This window comes from Mirounga angustirostris, unplaced genomic scaffold, assembly GCF_029215605.1.
Source record: "Mirounga angustirostris isolate CCGP_5_RB_7025 unplaced genomic scaffold, mMirAng1.0.hap1 SCAF_4, whole genome shotgun sequence".
Classification (NCBI taxonomy): domain Eukaryota; kingdom Metazoa; phylum Chordata; class Mammalia; order Carnivora; family Phocidae; genus Mirounga; species Mirounga angustirostris.
This window is the reverse complement of record NW_026991712.1, coordinates 171,122,993-171,145,675: the sequence shown is the minus strand read 5'-3', so window position 1 is coordinate 171,145,675 and position 22,683 is coordinate 171,122,993. Positions and strand designations below refer to the sequence as shown.

The following is a 22,683-nucleotide window of genomic DNA, read 5'->3' as shown; positions in this document are numbered from 1 at the left end:
TCTGCCTCCCTATGTCCTGTCCCCGGGAGACAGACAGACAGAGGCCGGTTCCTAGAGAGGCAGAGCTATCCCAGCAAGGAAGTGGAGGGGCTTCCCAGAGGCCAGGGCAGAGCCAGGCCCCTCAGCCTACTCCCTGGAGCCCCTACAGATAGGGGCACTCACTCCACCCTGCTCCATCCCCACCCTGGCCCCCTGGTTGTCCTAAATGTCCCACAGGAAAGATCATCCCGGTACATATGAGGAAACTGAGGCACGGGGAGAGGAGGCAGAAAGGACACCCCCATTCTGTGCTTTTCTTTTCCCTCTTCACCCCACAAAAGCCCTAGGAACAGAGACCAGGACCCGTTACCCTCGCCCAGTTTGATGATGCAGGTGCATAAGGTGGGGATGGTTTGCCCAAGGCCTCTCAGCTAAGAAACTTGATGCTGGCCCCCTGGCTATGGAGATTTAAGTGAAAACACCTGGAAAGGCAGCGTCCTTGCTTAGTATATAATTTAAGGAGAGGCAGGCCACACAGTGGTTAGGACCAGCTCTGGTGTCAGGCCAGCCTCGAGTCCCAGCTGCTCCACGTGCTGTGTGATGGCGAGTGGGTGACGTCACCATCCCAGGCCTTGTTTTCCTCATCTGTGAGAGGGGCAAGTGGGAGGATTTCCTGAGACCCCCACCTCTGCGCTCTTCCTCCTCGGAAGCACCCCGGACCTGGAAGCGGGACTGAGACAGCCTTCTCCAGCGAGGACCTGTCTGAGGTGTTCCCGAGACACACCTGGCTAACAGCTGAGGAGACCTTTCCTCCGAGAGCCGCTGTTCGTTTCATTCCTAACCTCGGGCCTCCCGGGGAGCCTGCAGCTCCGGGCACGTGGTCGTACCAGAGTCACCTGCCCGCCAGGTGTGGGGTCCACAAAATTCCAGGAGGGGCCACTGTGCGTCCTCGGGCAGCACTGACAGTGTGAGGAGAGGGAAAGAGCCAGGTAGGGTGCCCGCTTTTCATCTGCCCCGTTCCGACCCCAGCCCCAGCGGTGTGCCCCGCGCACAAGGCGCCACAGACTGTGAGGGGCCGGATTGCCTTCAGCCAGAGGACAGAAAGCGTTCTGCAGGGTCCTTGTGGTCCTGTAATATCACCTGTAAATTTAGCGTAACTTGGGTGCTGGGTCTTGGCCACCGAGGCAGCTCTGCTACCGTCCTTGAGCCCACACATCTCCCAGGGGCTGCCTGGCCATAGAAGCAAAGAATGGTGCAGGTGACCTCTGTGTCCTCCGCAGCAGCCGGGGCTGTTACTGGTGCTGACTCCCGGGAGGCGCAACGGAGACCAGGTGGCCAGAGCGCCCAGGATGGGCCCTGGCACGAGTGGGTGCTCCCCGACGGCGCGATCTCCCCGCCCCACCGGTTACTCTCAGCAGGGGAGCCAGCCTCCCCGGCAGCGGGGTGACGGGGTGCTTCCATCTCTTTACAGTAGCTCCAACAGGAGCTGGGGCTGGGCCGTGGCCGGGAGCAACAGCATCCTGGCTGAGTTTGGATCCCTGCACCTGGAGTTCTTACACCTCACCGAGCTCTCTGGCAACCAGGTCTTCGCAGAAAAGGCAAGTGTTCTCCCTGCTCCCCCCACCCCCGAATGGTGTCTCCCTCTTCCCCACACTCAGCAGGTCCCCGATCAGTGGGGGTGGCGGGGTGGGGGGGACGTCCAGCCACCGCTAATACAGCCGTGGAAGCCCTGAGCGTGCCCGAACCAGATGGCAGGAAGGTGCGCGCAGTGGGTAATCAGGGTTCTGCCGGGGCAGGGAGGAGAGGAGGCTGCCGGCAAGGTTTCCACCGGGGCAACCACGCGTACGTGGAATCTGGAGAGAGCACAGGAACTGAAATCCAGGCACCCGCGGGCGTTGGCAGGAATTGGCCACCGGCTGCAAAAGTCCCCTTTCCAGAGCCAGTTAACTTTTCCATGTGCGATCTGCTGCCTTTCCCTTCCAGATGCCCACCTAGCTCATGTTGGCAGCAGGTTGGCAAAGCGATTTCACTCTACGGCGGCAGAGGCACACGTCTCTTCGTCCTCATTGTTACCGGGCTGGCTCAGGCCGCAAGGGGTGCTGAGAGCTAGCATCCAGGTTGTCGGCCAGCCTGACAGCTGCCTGCTCCTGCCCCTCTGTGGAGCCCTCCAGAAGAAGCAGTTCCTCCACTTTGACAGCCCTCAGCAGTCCCACCGTCTGGAAGTGCCTCCGCGCGGGTCTAACCCTAAACCCAAGGAAGGCAAGGGTACACACACCACCCTCAGAGGGCGCTCGGGCTCCATCAGCAATTGTCCCTTCCTGAGCCCTGCCTAGGGAGATGAAGTCCCGCCTCCAAGAATATCCCTTCGGAGGCGCCTCCACTCCCAAAACCTTCCCTTCTCTGAGGGTTAGACTCTTGGGGTGCCAAGGGAGCTGGGAGATCATAGATTCACACCTCCACCCAGCGGCTCCCAGTCGTGTGTCCACCAACCAGCCTCAAAGCATCACCCGGCGTGCCTGTAGGAAACACATCTCTGGGTGTCACCCAGACCCGGGAATCTGCATTTTTAATAAGCACCCAAGTGCTTTTTGATGCCGAATTTAAGAGCACTGCTTATTCAGTGTGGGAATCCCCCCGTGCATTCTTGGGAAGCTCAAGGAGAGCTTTTCAGCCCCTTGATCACTTCCTCTGGGTTGGGGCTCACTACCCCCCTTAAATAGCCTGTCATGTCAGAACTGCCTTCAGGGCCTGTACTGGGAGGACTCTGCCACCGTGTGACACCCCACCTTGCAAGTTCATGAAAGGAATTCCATCCCACTTCCTGATGGGTCTTATTTACTGATCCATTTTCCTGCCTCCCAAACCCTCCTTCCCCCAGCCTCCCTGTTTCCTTTGCTCTTGAGTCAAACTCCTCTGGGAAGGTTGTGACTGGCTCACACTGGAGCGGAACAGGGAGCTCACTCTAGTCCCTGGCTAGCCTGGACAAACTAGCTACCACTGCCCGAGCACCTACTATTTTGTTGGGTACCTTATAGTGTCCCTAACCACCCTTCCAAACCCTGAGGTGGGTCTTACTGTTATCCGCATTTTACAGAGGAGGAAACTGAGACTCAGAGGTTCAGTCTCTTGTCCTGGGTCATTCAGCTGCTAAGTGATAAAGCTAGAATTCAAGCCCAGGACTTTCTGACTCCGAAGCCCACATTCTTTCAAGACCAGATTAGTATAGCAGGCTTCAGGCTTTTCCTCTCGAGTCCATCTGCCTGTCTTTCTGTCTCCCTCTACATTTATATTCTCCGGCTGTTTTCATCCCCCAATCATGCCTCCCACAGAGGCGATTATTGGCAGTCAACAAATTGGCCCAAATTCTAGAAGCACCCGTACCCTCCAGGGGAGCTAATTTAGCCTGCTTCACTGCTCACTACCAGGACAGTCGAGAATAACTCAGGTACAAGTACATTCCTGTCCCCTATAATGGACTCCGTTAACATAAATGGATATGGAATCTCATGTGGTAAAGCTAAGTGCCGTCCCCTAGAAAGAAAGGTCTGACAGCTAAAAGGCTCCTCTCCCTGCTCCTTGCCTTGTAGATAAATCTACAAGCATGATATACTACCGTCCCTGAGGGCCTTGCTGTTCTAGTGGAGTCTGTGCTGGAAGCATTTCATGTACTGCCAGAGAGCAGACCCCAAGGGATAAAGCCTTCCTGCTTCTCACCCTTTGTAGCCCCAAAGGTTGCAAATCTAGCCTCTTCTTGCTCCAGCCAAGCAGCCTCTGCGACATGTGACTGCACGGCCTGCCCTGACCCATGTTGGACACAAGGGCTACTCCGTGTGGCCAGCCGAGCCCTGCCTTGTGTCCTGGCTCTGCCACTTACGAACTGAGTGACCACGGGCATGCCACTGAAACTCTGGGATTCGGGTTTGTCACCTGTTACACAGAGATAATACCAGATGGGTTGTTCTAAGGGTCCGAGGTGATGTATGTAATGGGTCTGGCTCAGAAGGACTGAGAAATGTTAACAGCCGTTGTTGTTCGGGCAGGGGTGTTGAGGAGCCCAGGCCTTTCCTCTGGAATGGTTCCTATGGTGTCCGATACAATAACATGTTTCTAGGCTGAATGTTATGAAATTGCCGGGATTGACAATTTCTGACCTATCAAAGAGGCAGTGTTACCTAGCACTTAAAAATGAGCGGCTATCGCTTATAGGAACCGCCCCCTCTCCTGAAAATGCCCATGCCCCAAAGCAAGGCACCATGAGGAAGGGGTGAAGTGAGGGAGCGTGGGGACCTCGCAGGGCCCCAAGGCAGTGGCCAGGCTCCCCTGTGGCCATGTCCTGCAGTGCCCCACCTGTGGGCCCAGGGCATGGCCATCTCGCCACCTCCGGGCTGGGGCCTGCTGTTGTCAGCTCTCCGTCCTGCCTTGTCTGAGTGGTGTCCTCTTCAGATCCGAACAAGCTGCCTCCTTCTGCGGCGGTGGCTAAGAGCCGGTGGCTCCTTCCAGAAAGTGAAGGTGCGTCTGGTGTCCGTTTCTTGGCAGGTCAGGAACATCCGAAAAGTCCTCAGGAAGATCAACAAGCCCTTCGGCCTCTACCCCAACTTCCTCAGCCCAGTGAGCGGGAACTGGGTGCAACGTGAGTATGGAGATGCCGCCGCCCCGCCTTCCACTGACTGCGGTCAGCATCCCATGCAAGGCGTGCGGGCCAAGTGAGCAGGGTCACGTTTCTCAGAGCCGCAGGCCAGTGAGGCCTTTGCTCTGTGCTCCCGGACCCCACCCCCCCGCCAGGCGTCCTGGGGTCTTCACTGTCCTCGTGTTTGGTGGGCTGTTGTGACAGTGTGGTGGCTGCCCCCTTGTGAGGCCTGCCCTCTGCATCCCCTGCACACTCCCTGTCTCCAGGCTTCCATCTCTTAAGGCACCACTGAAGCATCTCTGGCCGTCCCCCAGACTTGTGGGGGTGTTCCACATAGAACCATCTGTCCACTCCAGAAATGGCCCCGGGAAAGACCACGCATCCTCTCCCAGGATCGGGTGCCCCACCTCCAACTTTAATCCTTTTTTTTTTTTTTAATTTTTAAGCAGAGCCTAACTATATAGCAATACAAAAATTGTGAATTTACCGCTGTATCTTGCACCTGACAGAATGGGTCCTGGGAGTTCTGTTCTCTGTTCAGAGGCTTGTGCCTCAACCAGACGGGTGTGGGTCCCTGGGGAGCCTCAGTTACAGCCCCCAGCTCCACCCACCGAAACAGAATGGGGTCAGGGGGACTTGCAGGCTGGAGGGTGTGGAAAAGTCTCCCAGGACCCTGGGATTGCACCCCTGTCAAGAGGCCCTGATCATGAGGTCACAGCGGGAATTGGTGGCCACAGGTTCCTTGGGCCCTGCCTCTAGGGGCTCCCTCCCCCACCTCCACCACTCCTGCTGAAACAAGGAGTCCTCTCCCTTTCCCCTGCCTCCAGCCCTATTTGTTATGACATCAGCAAGGAACTCAGAAGCAAAGTACTTGAGACTAATTACTGCCTGACTGTGGGAAATGCACTTTATCTCCTCAAGCCTTGGTTTTGTCTCCTGCAAATGGGAGAAGACCCCGAGATAGCTTTTTTGTGCACCACGGAGGGATGTGGGAGTAATGGTCAGAAGCTGCAGGAAACAGATTTCAGTTCATCTTCCAAAGATGACACATGTTGTGCCAAAAGGTAACGAGTGCCCATCAGTAAAGGTATGCAAGCAGGGCCTGGAGGCCAGGCCAGCCTTCAGGGACACGGGGGAGAAACTGCAGAGGCCTATTCTTGCAACCCGGGGCCTCTGTGACTGCAGATCCAGGAGGCCCAGAAAATGTGACCCAGGAATTTTCCCCAGTGATGACCTCACCCCCAAGTGGCCTCCTGCAAGAACCACTTACAGAAATACAAAGTATTTTTAACAAAAGCACACTGCCAAATCCAAAAGTGCAGGGAGAAAATGAATGTTTGAATTACAGATTATGGCCACGGGAAGACAGTTCAATAACCGTTACTGCTTTTAATTGCGAGGCTTGACTGGGTAAAGAGATAAACTACCCGGCTGCTGGCCTTAACTGCTCCCAGACGACACAGCAGAAGCCTTCTAGAGGCAGAGGGGGTGTGGCTTCCCTGTCTGAGCAGCTACTTTGGCAAATTCCAGGGAGCCGCCCCACCCCCACCCCCCTGAGAAGCAGAACTTTCTTTTCAGGTTGCGGGCCTGGGTAAGGTCAGTCACATATGGAAAATTGTTTCATATTAATACAATATGAATCTGAGGCCTGCTAAAGAACAGAGGGAAAGCTAGAAAGTCCTGCTCATCTGGGCACCTGCCTGCCTCCCCTCCCCAACCCCCCGGATCTGGCACCCCAGCCCATCTCAGGTTCTCTGTGGTTTCACTGGGATTTTTTGGTTATTGTGTGTTTTTCCAAAAGACGATAACATTCCCAACTTACATACGCTAAGTATGTTCACCTTCTTTCCTCTTTTTGAATCCTTGGTTAGCCCATTTGCAACCAAAGAAACTGCAGCTTGGGGAGGGAGAGTTGGGGCTGTGTCCTGGTGTCAGGCCTATGTTCTCGCTGCTCCCCCCTCCTGCTGGAAGCTGAGCTGCAGGGTAACAGGGGAGGCCAAGACCCTCCTGCCACTAGGACTCACAGCCAGGACAAGTCCACCAGGTTTCTGCCGGTACCTAGCACAGACGAGACCCATCCTCACAGAGCCACTTAGAGCTCAGAGGGCGGCACGCTCCTCTTTTGCATTTTATTGACCAAAAGCTGGAGGCCCAGAGAGGAGAATGGCTTGCCCTGAGCTAATGGCAGATCTGTGTCTTCCAGTTCCCGCTCTGGGCTCTCGGTGTACCACACGCTTCGGGGGGTAGACACCGCAGACGCGCACTAGCCAGGAAGCGGTGGGACCTCCAAAGGAGAATCGTTCACACAGCCCCAAGAGGGTGTCCTGTCGCAAACACCCATGGAGCTCCCGGGGGCCTGGCTCCCCTCTCCTGCACACCTGCCAGGCTGCGCCCTTAACCACGTCATGCACACGCTGCGGTCACATGAGGAAGTCCCAGCTCTTTGGCTTGGCATTCGAGGCCCTTCCCAGCACAGCTCAAACCTCTCTTTCTTCCATTCGGGACTTATTGGGTGTCCGCAGTGGGCATAAAATGTGAATCCTACACGGCCCCTCCCCATAGAGAGCCCACAGCCTGGTGGGGGGGGCGGACCCATAAGCAGATACGGACACCACCGCTTTGGGAGCTGCCAAGGGCAAGGCACACGCCCAGCACCAGAAGGATCGGCTGCCGCGGAGCGCTTCCCACGTGGGGCGCCGTGGGGCCAGATTTGCGTGCACCCTGTCTCACTCGCTCCTCATGTAGGGAAGGACGGCGGGCAGGCTTAGGAGAACACTGAGAAAGGCCTTTCTGCGGAGAGGAGGCCCGAGCTGGGGTGTAGCAGTGAGGAAGTGCTAGCCATGCAAGGGGAGGGGGAAGGGGTCACCACAGGTGAGAGATAAGTGGGAAGGCAGGGGGCTAGGAGTGTCTGGAGTGGCAGAGAAAACGGTGACAGGCGGCAGGCCCGGAAGAGTGTGGAGATGGCAGGGCCCCTGGCTGCGTGCCTGTGTGCCTCTTCTGTGGGCTCTGAGCTGTGGGAGGTCCCCTCAGCGGAGGCTGGCCCAGTTTGACTTGCAGCCTTCCCCAACCCCTGCTCGGCACAGACCTCCTGCTCCAGCTTCGGACACGCCATCAGCACGCTGGGCCTGGCATGCCCCTGCGCCTCCCTTTGTGCCGTGTCCTCCATGTAGCAAGGGGGGGGTCGGGGGGTATGTTGTGCTGGTGAACGGCTCTTCACACAGCAGGGTCCAGCCTGCACGGACCCCCTCCCGCGCCTCCCCAAAGCTCAGGATTTCTCTGGTCTGTTCCAATTTTTGCAAGTCCTGAGCCCTTGCTGGGCCATGATTTATTTATGGGGCTGGAGGGAGCTGGAAGGGCTGGTTTACTCTGGGTATTCCTCTCAGCCCACTTTCCTGGTCCTCACCTGTCTTTACCCTCTGACTTTTGGTCCCGCTGTCTTCACACTTGTCCTTTCTATCTCTAGGCATAGAAGAAGCATGTTTTCATGCTCTGGTTGGCTGTAAAGCAGCAGAAAGCGAGGGCTCTGCCACCTTGGTGGCCTTGGAGGAGCTATGTAGGCCCACCCAGTTTTCCCATTTGGGAAAGGGATTGGCAATGCCTACCTTGCAGGATTCTTGGGAGGTTGTTCTAGATAGTACAGTAAAGCTCCTGGCCCACAGTGGACCCTGGAGAAATGGTAGCTTTTGATGGATTCTCTGTTTCTTTCTCTCATCCCCCCACCTACTTTCCCTCCCTTCTCTTCCTATCCCCACTTTCTCCAGAGGAGCTGGAAATACCCTCCGCACCAACCCTACCCCGCCTTAATCTGCCCCCATTTTCCTTCCTCTCTCTGTCTCTCTACTTAAGTGCATCTTAACAGGGAACTGAAGTTGCTCTTTGTTATATCTATTAAATGCCTTTGTGTTTCCCTGTTGTTAATTTTTAAAGCATGTGAGTGAAGTGTTTTCCATGTCTTTCTTCTCTGGTTAAGTGATCCTGGTTGACCTGTCTTTCTCCAGGGATAGCACTGGGTGGAGTCACTCAGTCCTGTCCATGGGCAACTCCAGGCAGATGCCACCAGGGCAAAGACGGGCTCCTCAGACCCAATTCTTCCCGACCCCTTCTCCTTGGAAACTCCATTTATCCTAGTCTGCTCAACGGAAGCTCGGTTTTTCCAAGTGGCTCTGTATTCTGACTAAATTAAGCCTCCTGTTCCTCCTTTCCGTGGCCTTTTATGAACCTGCCCAGCATTAATTACCATGTTTGTCACTGGGTAATAAAAATCTCTGAACTCCCTGCCACCAGATTATCTTTTTAAAGAAATGCAACTCAAAAAAAAAAGAAAAAAAAGAAAGAAATGCAACTCATTTACAGTTAATAACCAGAGGCCCTGCCATCCTTGGCCTGCTAAAGCGACATGATTTATACACCCGGGTGAGTCGTGCACTCGTGCACCAGGTGATCGTGCTCAGGATGGCCCTGGGTTCCCCGAGTCTCAGCCTGGGGCTTCCTTTCTGCCCCCGTTCCTGCAGGGCTCAGAGGCTGCTGGTTAAAGGCTTGCTCCCCCCTCCCCCGCACATGGCCCTGGGGGGGCCACTGAGGCTGGTGGACGAGACTCGCTGCCTGGGTGCATTCCCTTGGGGAGGCCTGCCCGACAGCCTCAGCAATTGGAGATAATGCTTCTGTCCTCTCTCTCCTCACAGACCACGTCTCGGTTGGAGGCCTCGGGGACAGTTTTTATGAATATTTGATCAAATCCTGGTTGATGTCGGCCAAGACAGATGTGGAGGCTAAAGATATGTACTATGAAGCCTTGGAGGTAAGACTTTAGTTGGTCATTCACCACCAGCTCTGGCACTGACCCCTGAGTGCCGGGGCCTTCCTTGCCCACCCCTCCTCCATGGCGAGCTGGCTGGAAGAACAAGAGAGTCTCCCTCCCAGCCATGTGCTTTGCACACACAGCTTGTGACTGTACTCAAATGCCTTGAAATTAGGGCCATGTTAGCATCCTCGTTTTACAGATGCAAAACCCATGCTCATGGAGGTAAAGCCATTTGTCCGAGGTCTCACAGGAAGCGGCAGTCAGTCTGATTCGGAAATCATGGTGTCTGGGCTTCCGTGAATGTGTCAGAGCCCAGAACACAGCCAGACACTGGCCTGGGAGCCCCCAGATGAGGCTGCCAAAGCAAGATCCTCAGCCATCTCCCTGCAGAACCAAGGGTGATGTAATTAGCATGTGCAAGCAGGGAGGGGCCTCCCTCAGTGGAGCATCCAGTTCTGCTCCTTCTCTTTACGTGGATGGAAACCAAGGCCCAGAGAGGGGAAGTCACTTGCTCAAAGCCACACAGTACAGAGCTGGCGGAGCTGGAGCTAGAGCCAGATCTGAGCCCGTCCCAGTGTTCCCCCCACTGTCCCTCACCACTGCTGGTCGGTCTGCAGGGTGTGAATTCTCAACAAGGGATAATAGGCTGAGATGAGTCTCTCCAAAGAGAGGGAGACTTTAGGATGGAAGAGGAAGGTGGTTAGCTTGAGCTATTTGCAAGGGGGTTATGGAATCCCATCAGCCCATCACTAGATACTTCTGAGCCCAGCTAAGGAAAAGGCACTGGGTAGGCTCCAGGCCTTAGTTTCCCCTTAAAGTAAGTTGAGCAGCTTGGATCTACTCTGCCACCACCTTGGTCTGAGGTCTTGTGTCCCCTAAAGTAGAACTCTTGCTCCTGTCCCCTTTGGAGTCGGTTCTCCCTCCACACAGCAGCCAGAAGCACTGGAAATTCATGTCCCTACCTCATTGGCTCCTCATTTGCACTTGGAAGAAGCTAGACTCCTCCCCTTTGCCCACCTGATCTAGACCTACCAATCACCTTGAACTCTTTCCCCTTTACTCCCAGCTCTGGTCCCCAGCCTTCCTCAGGCACACCAGACTCATTCCCACCTTGGGGCTTTGTACTTGCTGTCCTTTCTACGTGGAATAGCATTCAAATGGCTGGGCCCCATTTATTGGTCAAGTCAAATGCCACTGGAAACTGGCCTTTCACAGCCTCTCTCTGTCATATAAACCAGACTTATTCTCTTCTTTGCCTTCATCAGCATCGAAAATTACCCCATGCATATGTTTGTTTACTTGTTCATTGTCTGTCTTCCCCAAGTAGAATGTGAGCTATCTGGGAGCAAGGATCTTGTCTAGTCATTCACCCTGTCTGCCTCACTCCTAAAACAGTGCCCAATACATAGGAGGTGTACAATAGCTATTTTGTGAACAGATGAACACACAATTGCTGAAGGGATGGGTCGGTGGATGGATGGATGGATGCATAGATGGATGGATGAGTGGATGGTAGATCAGTGGTGGAAGGATTGATGGGTGCACAGATGGGTTGGTGGAAGGATGGATGGATAGATAGATGGATGGATGGGCAGATGGACGGATGGGTGGGTGGGTGGATGTGTGGGTGGAAGGATGGATTGGTAGGTAGGTAGAGGATAGATGGGTGGATAGGTGGATAGGCAGGTGGAAAGGTGGATAGGTGGGTAGATATGGTGGATGGATGAGTATGAACTGTTGAATAGATGGATGAATGAGCTCTAACTACCCCCTGATTGCATGAATCTGGCCGGGAATGGTAGTGCTTAAAGGAAGCCTATTGAAACAGGCCTCCACAGTCATGGACCTTTTAACCTGTGGGCTTGGTGATGAGTTTTCCCTGCCCAGGTCCCCGGCACCAAGACCTTGGTCATGAAGCCATTACTGGGACTCCAGTCCCATCTCTGTCTGCGTCTCGGCCCCAGCTTCAGCTTCGGCTGAGCTCAGACCACAGCCTATGTCTGCTGTCAGGGGATCAGTGTTCAGCCTACACGGACTGTGCTGCCTGCAAAGGCCTTTCTGCCCTTTCCTCCATTCCTTGCGGGGTAAACATGAAGTTAGCAAGCAGCCTGGTTCCCTGCCCTCAGGGCACACTGTGGTTGAGGCTTCAAGGGAAGAAATGGCCATGAATTATTTAAGCAAACTGGGAGCTTTATGGAAAGCACTTGATTGAACAGGAGAGAACTTGGCTTTGCTCCCCTCATTTGATATCCCCAGTGAATAGCCTGGAGTATGTCTGACCCTGGGTAAAGACTGGCCTCTGGCAAGTTTGGGGCTTTGAAGAATATTCTGGTAATTCTCAACCTTGTCCACACATTAAAAATCACTGGGGGAGCTGTAAAATCCCATTGCTCAGGCTGCACCCTGACAAGGCTACATCAGAACCTCTGGACCAGGGCCCAGGAAACAGTCTGGAAAGCTGCCCTGGGGTGGGGGGTGGGGGGGTGGTGAGACCACCGTCCAGCTGCGGTGAGTGGGGATGATTTAGGCCCACGGGGCACACCCCTGAAGGTCACAGGGGGAGGGGCAAAAAGAAGAACGGGGAGAGCATGTGTCACGGTGGCATCTTCCAGGCAGGTGCCCTGACTGCCTTGTCTTATTTAGCCCCATCTTACAGATGAGAAACTGAGGTCACACGGCAGCCAGTGTCAAAGTCAGGGTGCAAACACATATCCGACTGACTCCAGATCCAGTGCTCCTGCCAACCACAAAGGAGCCTGGCTTGCCCAAAATCCCTCTGGGGAGTGGGGCAGGTGGGGTCCCCTCCAAGAGGCAAAGGAAGCCAGAGTCTTTGAATAACCTCATGGCCATCCCAGGAATTATTCCCATGTTACAGATGAGGAGAGGGAGTCTTCAGAAAAGGGAAATAATTTGCCCAGAATCGCCCAAGGCTCACATTGCAGAGCTGGGATTCAAGCCCGGGTCTCTGTATTCCCCCTCAGCTCTGCTCGTCTCCTGGATGATTTAAACCTAACTGGTCGGTTCCCAGCCTGTGCTGTCTTGTGCTTTGCTTAGAGTTTTAGAAAGCCTTATTTTTAATCTTCGCACCTATCTGCTTGTCTCAGCTGTGTCCTCACAGAGAGACTGGTCTGTCATTTCCTCTTTACCACGATTACTTAGCTTGGGGTTAGCCCCAAATGGAAATAACCCATGGAAGCCAGTCTTGAAGGGGCAGTTTCTGGGCTATCATAACGAGGCTTCATGGGCTCTCCCCAGGATGTCTGTGTTCTACCCCAAGTGTCCACAACGGATGACTAAACCAGATTTCTGCACCCTGGACTAGCCTACCACCCCTCCTCCCCACCTGCGTGGCCCCGGCTCTGCCCAGGAGCGGGGGCCCACGCAGAGCAGACCCAGCCCAGGAGTGGGCGGCTCCCCAGGCCCCTCAGTGCTCCGCCCCCCATGGCACGAGTGCTCTCGCTCGTCACATCATCAGAGCTTCCCCACCTGCTACTCAGTGAGGGTCCTGCAGCCAGCCCACCAGCCGGGACCTTGCAGGAGGGGGAAGAGGAACAAAGAGATCCAAGAGCGAATGTTTGAGCACCTTCTGTATGCCTGCCCTGGCTGGAGAGTGGGGGTGGTGCTTCTGCTGTCAGGCGGCACTCAGAGTCCTGGGAGAGAGACAGGGTTGCCACAGAACACACAAGAAGGATGCACAAGGTGGGGACAGCACCAGGTAGAAAGGCAACGGGAGGCGAGTACCCGGGCAGCAGTGGCCTGGAACGGGGTGCACGGTGGAGCATGCGCAAAGGCAAGCTGGGGCGGCGCCGCCGAGGCCGAGCGTGCGTGTTTCTTTCCAAAATGCTGATCACAAATCGTAATTCCCGCGTGTGTTTGATTTTGTTGGAAATCTCTATTAACAGGTGAGCTCCCCGAGGCAGGGTCCGGGCTGTGTGTCTTCGGGGGCTTCATCCCCTGCCCCGAGCCCCCGCTCATGGAAAACTCGAACACTCGATGGGAGGAGAGGGGTGTGACTGGAAAGAGGCTGAGGCAGGGGACAGACTGGAGCGGAACTGTGGTAGCCAACGTGCCCTGAGGATGCTGCGCCAGCAAGGATGCTGAGCTGTGCACACACAGCCCGTTGATCCTCACAGCCCTGTGAGGTGGTTCATGCTCGTACCCCCATTTCATGCATTTACTTGGCAATCAAGGCACAGAGAGCCCATAGAACCCGCCCAATGTCACACAGCTTGGAACTGACAGAGGTGGGATTTGAACCCGAGGAATCTGCTCCTGGGAGCCATGTCTCTGGCATCACGTTAAACTGGTCTGTTATTTACGGAGAGCGGAGGTCCAGGACCAGCCCTGGAGAATAGATTGGAGGGACAAGAATGCAGGAAGAGGTCTGGCCAGGGCCCCAGAGGCCCGGCCCTGGACCAGGAGCCACAGGCACTGCCATCACCTCTGTCTCCAGGGCTCCTGGGGACTAACGGCAGGGGGGGGGGGGGGGGGCACCGTGGCCTGACACCTGTCTCCCCCAACTTCCTTGGAGTCTTTACCAGCAATATCATCTCCCATGGAAGCTGGGGACGGGGGGCTCTCAAAGCCCCTTGCTACCAGAAGGAGCCACCGTCAGGTAGTAGAAGATGCCCAGTTTGGGCATGGGGGGTCCCTGTCAAAATCTCAGCATGGCTGGGTGACCTGGGATGAGCCACTCAACCCTTTTGTCTGTAGAGGGCATGTGCCTGGCTTGTCATGGGCATTAAATAAGAAGGTGTATGATAAGGGCTTGTAGAGAGCAGCTCTTAACTTTCTGTGGGTCCCTTTTGAGGACCAGGTAAAATATATGGACCCTCTTCCCATGGAAATGCACATACAGGAGAGTGTCACATAGAATTTGAGTGGCTTCTGGACCCCCTGGAGCCCATCCACAGGCCAGCTGGGCTCCAGGTTAAGATTCCCTAACAGAGGACATTGTGGAGGATGGATAAGATTTTACAAGATTTTTTTTAAATCTTTATACATAAAAGACATAAAAGCTTAAATAAGAGGGGCGCCTGGCTGGCTCAGTTGGGAGAGAATGTATCTCTCATTGATCTCAGGGTTGTGAGTTTGAGCCTCACATTGGGTGCAGAAATTACTTACAAATAAAATATATTTTTAAAAAGTCTAAATAAGAGACTCACTCCAGGGAGCTGCCTTGTGTCCAAGCCCCCAGCAGGCACCAGGCTTCAGTCAGGTGAGTGGCAGAACCTCCTACCGGCCCCATCAGGGACCACCACCAGCCGCCAGCGGAGGCCAAGGACCTCCTTTGCCTGGGATGGAGGGCTCAGCAGAGCTGTGTTCGCTGCTGTCTGCAAAATGTTCATTTTTCCATCCTCTCCCCCTCCCTTCTCTGTCCCCCTCCTATGCCCCTCCCCCCTGCCCAACTCCCACCTTGCTCCCAGGCAATAGAGACCTACTTGCTGAATGTCTCTCCTGGGGGGCTGACCTACATTGCCGAGTGGCGAGGGGGGATTCTGGACCACAAGATGGGGCACCTGGCCTGTTTCTCTGGGGGCATGATCGCCCTCGGCGCTGAGGATGCCAAGGAAGAAAAGAGGGCCCACTACCGAGAGCTCGCAGCCCAGATCACCAAGACGTGCCACGAATCATACGCCCGCTCAGGTAACCCTGCAAGGGGAAGGGGCAGCAGGAGAGACTGAGGCTAGATACCAGGAAGGACTAGAAAAACCAGCAGAGCGGCAGTGCGGGAAGGGAACACACGGTCTTAGGGCAGTCTCGCCTTGGAAGTTACGTAGAATTTGTATGAGGGATGTGCCGCCTACGCACTGAGACTGTACCCTTAGTTAAAAGGAAAATAGGGGTGATGTATCAAGCACCTGTGCTAAGTGTTCAACACTTGACCTTGCATCATTGCTGAACCTCACAACACAGATAAACTGAGACCCAGAGAGGACTTGGCCAAGGGCCCATGTGAGGGGCACAGAGCAGAGGGTCCTCCAGGCTTCCTGAGCCTAGCAGATCCCTTCTCCCCGAGCCCTTACCCCTGAGTGCACCTCTGCCTTTCCTCCCCAGCACCCCTCCATTTATGGGGTCTTACCACCTCTGGCACCACCCCGTTTACCACCGTCTTTGAACCAAGACCACCAGAAAGCTCGAGAGCTTCTTGACCATCCCCACCTAACACTCGTTGCAGAATTATCAAATGCTGGAGTCAGGAGTCACATTAGAGAACATGAGCCTTGTCTTACACGTGGGGAAACTAAGTCAGTCCAGAGCGGGGAAGTGACTTCACCAAAGTCACACTGCGCGTGAGTAGCTACGCCAGGGCTAGAACCCAGGTCTTGTGATGCCCAGCTCCTTCTTGTGTGCTGCCTCTCTAGACAGTGCCCCTCAGAAAGAGCCCTCCCCCCAGGGCCCTGAGAGGTGCCCACTGCTCTGAGTGTAATCCCAGTCTTGGAGGAAAGGACCTAAGGTTTGCCATAAACCTGGCTCAAGTGCCAGTCTGCCACTCGCCAGTGGGATGGCCTCTGTTTTCTCATCGGTTCAATGGGAACAACAACACGGGTCTCCCGGGATGAGATAGAGGGTCCCATAGAAAGCACATTGCCGGCCGTCCTCAGCCCCAGCACAGAAGGCATGTGTTAGCTTGAAAGGTGTCTGTGACCCCTCCAGCCGAGTCCAGGTCTCCCGGAGCTGTTTCCATGAAGCCAGCAATTCACAAGGGGTCCTTACAACGGGTCTGCGATTCCCCTCAAAGAGCCAGAGCCATAAACAGATAGGAAATCCCAGGAATAATAAAAAGCTCACTATTTGTCTGGGACAATCAACCCAGACCATAAAAGACATCCACTTAATAGAGCATGCGGTTCCAGCCAGCCCACCTGTCCACGGACAGCCACGGCGGCCGCTCGTGCCCCCACCCCATCAGCAGCTTGGGCAAAACGGCTGTTTGCTGGCAGCCAGGAGGACTGCAAGCATCTGAGAACTCGAGGGGGCCAGGGTCTGGCTAATGGCACCCAGCACGGCCCTTCTGTGAAGCCCTCCATGGAAGAGTAGAATGTCCTGCAAAGCTCCAGTCGTCTCTTGAGGAAAAACAACCCAGGGCCTCTCAGGGTCCTGACCTGATGGGAAGAAGGAAGGCACACTTAGGACCAGAGCCCGGCACTTGACTGACTCAGACAGGGTGTGCAGGCGCCGAAGGGTGGAGGAGCTGACCCCTCTGGCCTAAACTCGGGGCCTAGAGTCTCAGACCCAGGAGGGAAAGAGAGAGAGCACAGTCCAGGGAAAGGGCATCAGACAGATCCAGGGTCACATCCCAGCTCAGTCACAGCTTGCTGTGTTACCTTGGACAAATTACTTAGCCTTTCTGATCCTCAGCTTCCATATGCCTGAGAGAGGGACACTAACATCTACCTTAGCAAAAAAACAGGAAACAAAAACAAACAACATTTGTTAAGGATCAAAATAAACGTAAATAAAGCACCCAGCACAGCCCTTGAAATCAGAAGTAGTGGCTGTAGCAGTGGTTATAATTATGGTCCTCCAGCAAATAGGAATGGCACCAAATTGTCCAAAAACAAACAAACCAAACTGACAAAAACAAAACTCGGGGAGCCTGGATGGCTCAGTCGGTTAAGTGTCTGCCTTTGGCTCAGGTCAGGATTGAGCCCCACGTCGTCCAGCGGGGAGCCTGCTTCTCCCTCTGCCCGGTCTCTCTTTCTCTATCTCCCCCCCCCCCCCCCCCGGCTCTCTCTCACACGTACTCTCTCTCAAATAAATAAATAAATAATAACCTTTAAAGAAAAACAAAAAAACCCCTCAGACCTCATCAGGCCCTCTTTATCTAGCTGCCTCTGCCTGAGTATGTGCCTTCTGGGCAGCTTTCCCCCCATCTCCACCCCAGCAGCGTCCCAGCCTGTCAGCTCTGGAAGGCTGGTTCTGGGAGGTGCGAAAAGCAGTTCCCTAAGAAAGGGGTCCGTGGAGAAGCATCACCGCATATCAGCATGTTAAAGGATCTGATAAGTCTCGCAGACAGGAGGCAATTTCATTTTCTTTTTTTAAGATTTTATTTATTTGCGAGAGAGAGAATGAGAGACAGAGAACATGAGAGGAAGGAGGGTCAGAGGGAGAAGCAGACTCCCCGCCAAGCAGGGAGCCCGATGCAGGACTCCATCCCAGGACTCCAGGATCATGACCTGAGCCAAAGGCAGTCGCCCAACCAACTGAGCCACCCAGGCGCCCGAGGCAATTTCATTTTATTTGACCCACTCTTCCCCAAATGTCTTTTAAACCTGAAATTCTTTCTTGGCTGGTTAACATCTTGCAGAGTTTATGTCTCAAAACACAGTTGGGGAACATCGCCCACACCTTTTTCTCCCCAGATTGCTGGATAGTTCATCTGGACTCTCAGATTCTAAGACTGCAAAACGCTCGAGGCCTCAAGGCTCTTGCTTTGGCCTGCGTAGGCCAAGAGGGAAGCCGGGCATTTGCCAGCCTCGGCCTGCGCCAGTCACCTGCCAGTGCTTCCGGCCACTGAGTGCGCTCCTGGGGCAGCTGGGTCCTGAAAAGCGGGGGAGGTCTGACCCAGCCCTCTGGTTGGTTCTCCCCACAGATACCAAACTGGGGCCCGAGGCCTTCTGGTTTAACTCTGGCAGAGAAGCCGTGGCCACACAGCTGAGCGAGAGCTACTACATCCTGCGGCCCGAGGTGGTGGAGAGTTACATGTACTTGTGGCGACAGACCCACGACCCCATGTACAGGGAGTGGGGCTGGGAGGTGGTGACGGTGAGTGCGCGGGGCGGGGGCCCTGAGAATTCAGTCCGCCTCCAAAGCGCCCTAGCTCAGGCCTGGGGAGGAAGGTCACAGCAGGCTGACATCTGGCTAAGGGTTCAAGTGCAAAGGGTCAAGGAGTGGTTGCAGAGCCAAGAGTGCCCGGCTGGGCCAAAGCAGGCCGGGAACTTGTGAAGAGGGTTCTGGGCGCCCACAGCCTTTGGGGCTAGTAAACTCAGAGGGCTAAAGGCAGGGCACGAGCCAGAGGGGCCCAGAGCACATGCGGTCACTGCTTTCTGACCCCAAGCCAGAGAAGATGGCTTTAGATTTCTCCTCTCAAACAGAAAAAAAATCTGCCAGGCCGGCGGATCACCTCCCTCCTCTGCCCAAAGCCAGCCCAGCCCTGGGTGGCCCCCACCTGTCTCTGGGCTCTGCTCCCCGCCCCCCGCGTCTCCTCCACTAGCCTGCTTGTTCCCAGCCACCCAGCAGGAAACCTCCTGGCCCTCTGTGGGGTAGGTGTCAAAGGCAGGTATGGAGAGTCCAGAAGGATGTCTCTTGAGGGATGCTAAAGCTCCTTTGTCCGCCCCGCTTCCCAGCTTCCCCTAGGGCCCCCTGCTCTCAGAGCCATAGACTGTCCTGGGGAAAAGAACCTCACCCACACTCAGGCAGGGCACAGGCCCGCTCAGGTTCACATACATGGTTCATTGGCCAGAATCCCCCTGCTCCCCTGAAGCCCCTGGTTCTTGATCAGTGAAAGCGAAGAGTTTCGTGCTCCTGGGCCCAGCTCCCAGGTCCCTCAGTGTGTAAAAATGGCATTTATATACAAAAGGCAGACAGCACTTGGCCCTCTTGCCTCTGGACGAGGGACCGTATCTCCACAGGGACTCCGTGGGGTGTGCTAAGTCTAGTCTCCAAATCCCAGCCCTCCACTGCCTTCCTCTGTCCACCACTGTGGGTGAGTCTGTCAGATCAGCCTTGTTCCCTAAAGGGCCAAAAGAACATCCCCTAAGTTCAGACCAGGAGAAGAGCTCGAGCCAGCAGCCTGCTGGGACGAAGTTCTCGGCCCCGGGGGCAGGGCGGCTGAGCCCTGAGACAAGAATTTGGCTTTCTGCTTCCACAAATGCCAAGTGGTCCGGGGCCTGCCTGTTCACAACCTGGGCAGGCACGAGTCTTGGGGGGGTCTCTCTTCTCCCCAGACCAAAGCTACCCCGCTTTTCTTCAGGCCTTGGAGAAATACTGTCGAACAGAAGCTGGTTTCTCCGGGATCCAAGATGTGTACAGTAGCATCCCCAACCACGACAACAAGCAGCAGACTTTCTTTCTAGCGGAGACACTAAAGTGAGTTGGGGCTTGGCCGGTGTTCTTTCCAGAGGGACTGGGACTTTCTTAGGAATGGAGGGAGGAGGAGGGCGAGGCGTGGGGTCAGCAGTCCCTCCCTTCACCGACAGTCAGGTTCTGCCATCACAGGGAGCCCACGAGGGGTGGGGGGCCTGGGGTCCCCAGGGTTACATCCCCAGGGTGCCACTCGGGCCAGGCCAGTTTCTCCCCTCAGGGAAAGACCAGACAGCACCCCACCTCCAAGTACTAGTGGTGTGCTAATTTAGCTTCTGTAACCTGTCTCCTAGGGTCCCTTGGTTCTCTGAAACCATGTCCTCTTCTATAAAATGGCAGGAATGATAGTGACGATGGTCACTGCTGTTGATCTTCCCTCGACGGTTTTGCCACTGCACTGTTCCCTCGCTTTCTTGGGGTAGAAGTCAGCCACCCTGTTTCCTTGCTATTCACCAAAGCCGTCCCCCTGTGCTTAACCCTTTACAGTGGGTTGGAATGGTCTGTTCTTTGGCTTGGGAAGCTGGAGTTCTGGAGTCACAACTCCCTGTTCATTTTAGTGCCCTAACATCTGCTGGAGTCTAGAGTCTCCTGGGGGGCACATCAGGGAGCAGCCCAAGAGTTTGGACGGGTGCAGTACTCAGGACACCGTGAAAAGAAAGAATGTAGGCCGTAAGGGGGCCTGGCCGGCCTCTCCTACAGGTGGCAAAAGTACCTGAGTGAAGCCCGATGGGTAGGAAGCAACAGAGGGAGGGCAGGGGCAGAGCCAGCCTTAAACCAGGTCTGACTGCCCCAAATCTCAGTGCTGTCCTCAGCATCCCCAGCTCCTTCCCTGGGACCAGTGCTACAAGTGGCCTTGAGATCTCAAACCTCCCTGCACCCTTAGCCACAGGCCCGTGTTGCAGAGGCCTCCGAGATGGGTTGCCAGCGGTCCCCGGTTCCCCAGAGCCCTGACCGGCTGTGTCATGCTTCCCTCCCCGCCCCGGGGGCACAGGTATCTCTATCTTCTGTTCTCTGAAGATGACATGCTCTCCCTGGAAGACTGGGTGTTCAACACAGAGGCCCACCCCCTCCCGGTGAACCACTCCGACAGCTCCAGCAGGGCTGGGGGCCGACTCTGACCCGTCTCCCTGCCGCGCCCGGGACCCCGGAGGGGTGCCTTCCCTTTTCAGGATTTGGAACTGTCCTCAAAGGGATTGGGAACGTAGGACCCATTCCAGGCAGACCCAGGGCAGATGTGTCGGACAAGCAACTTCTTTTCCTCTGTGAGGAGACAGGACTTGGAGACGCAGCGATGTCACCCCAGGCCCGGACTTTCCTTTCTATGGAGAATTTCTATGAAACCCACTCACTTGCCATTCCAGGGCCCAGTGAATGGAGGTTTGCATATTGTCTCCATGCCTTTGATTCACTTCCTCTCATTTGGGGAGTTTTCTGTTCATTTGTTTTGCTTGATTTTGCCTTTTCTCTGCAGTTGTGTTTTATCACAAATTATAAATATCGTTTCAAAATCATGTGCTTTCGAAAGCAGCATCATCTTGATACACTAAACCTTAAAATGTTTGCACACAGAAACCTTGACCCCATTTTCTATATTTTAAATGCCTTTTGCCCAACATTTACTATACGTTCAACTACGTGGCATTTACCTTATACTTTGAGGAGGCGTTCCCTTTTGATTTGGGCCTAAGTGTTAACGAATCACTAGTGCCATTTTCATTATTGTAATGGAAAAATCTGTAAGCCTACAATAAAACAGTTTATTGAATAAGAAATACGATTGGGTTCATTACACATCAGTGATTCCTGGGAAAACCGTGGCAATGTTATCACCCAAAAAAATAATCAACCAGCAGTTGATTTAACATTAAGTTTAGACTCCAACTTCTATTGCCTTCCCTTAAATTGGTCTGGCAAATTCAGGAAGGGTGAAGCCAATCCTTTAAATGGAGGCGCATATTTATACTTAAGTCAAGGCTTGGAAGAGGCCCAGAGAGGGCCAGCAGCTTGCCTGTGGTCATGAAGCCAGGTAGAGGCAGAGGTGAGCCCAGTCCCTACAGTTTGCTCATGACCCCGTGTCCATCTGTTCGCATTCAGCAGATGCGTGCTGAGTGCCCGCAGGAGACCAGACACTGGGCTAAATGCCAGGGACACAGCCGGGAGTGAAACAGTCACAGGCCCTGCCCTCAGGGAGCGTACAGCCAAATGGGGGAAAGATAGACCATAAAGTAAAGGGACAGATAAGTAACATGAGTGCGAACCATACGAAGTGCCACAGAGGAGATGTGGGGCCGAGACGCTAGTGGCCAGGGCTGATATGAGGGCGTCAGGGAGAGCCTCTCTGAGCAGAAGACTTTCAAGCTGAGGCCTAGAAGATAAGAAGGAGCAGTGGGAGGAGTATCCCACAAACCCACTCTCCCCCCACCCACCCAGGGGCCCAAAACCTTGAGGCCATTATGCAGAGCAAGGTGTTCAGGCAGCTCTTCCCACAGCTGACCACACAGGGTAATTCTGAGCCTTCCCGCATGCTCAGCCACTTCAGTTTGGCTGTTAAGAACTTGAGTAGTCCCTGAGGTATTGGAGCCTAGGCCAAGTGACCTGGCTTTACGTCCCCGCAGTGGGACCCCAGCTAGGTCACCTCACCCCTCAGGCCACTCTTCCATCAAACAGAGGGAGGAACCTCCACCTCCCAACGTTGCTGTGAGAATAAGCAGGATCCCCTGGTGCCCTGACAGTGCGGGAATGCTTCTTCCTTATTCTGGAGACATAGATGCTTCCAGCATCTTCTTAAGCAGTGGTCAGAGCTATGGGTGAGTCGTCCCCATGGCAGGAACCCTGGTGTTTGGTGAGTAAGTCCCTGCTTGAACCCAGGAAATCACTTCACTCTTGACAGGCTCTGGAGACCTGTCTGTGCCCATTTAAAAAACAAAACAAAACAGAAAAACCCACTGTACAAGCATTGTGGAAAGGGTGAGGAATATCTTTATGCTAAGCAGAAAGAAAAACCATCCACCATTCTACTCTCCAGAATAAATACTGTTATATTTTCTTCCAGATCTTTTTCTATGAATGTACAGAATATATTTTGCAAACATGGTGTCATACTATGCGTCCTGTTTTACTGTAATCTGCTTTTGCTCTTAACTATATATTGTGAAGATCTTTCCATGTCAACAAATACACATTTATCACT

The 22,683-nt window shown here is 54.5% G+C and overlaps 1 protein-coding gene across 5 annotated transcripts in view; it reads left to right on the top strand.

The window, feature by feature from the left end:
- MAN1C1 (mannosidase alpha class 1C member 1) overlaps positions 1-22,679 on the top strand; it is a 141,554-nt gene extending 118,875 nt beyond the window's left edge. For all 5 annotated transcript variants that reach the window (XM_045898403.3, XM_064589739.1, XM_064589740.1 and 2 more), the window contains 7 exons: positions 1,451-1,577; positions 4,516-4,609; positions 9,289-9,404; positions 14,834-15,053; positions 18,004-18,176; positions 19,384-19,499; positions 20,485-22,679. In XM_045898403.3, the coding sequence (XP_045754359.1) occupies positions 1,451-1,577; positions 4,516-4,609; positions 9,289-9,404; positions 14,834-15,053; positions 18,004-18,176; positions 19,384-19,499; positions 20,485-20,611 (973 nt within the window). In that variant the 3' untranslated portion in view covers positions 20,612-22,679. The remainder of the gene's footprint in view (positions 1-1,450; positions 1,578-4,515; positions 4,610-9,288; positions 9,405-14,833; positions 15,054-18,003; positions 18,177-19,383; positions 19,500-20,484) is intronic.
- The last annotated feature ends 4 nt before the right edge of the window (positions 22,680-22,683 follow it).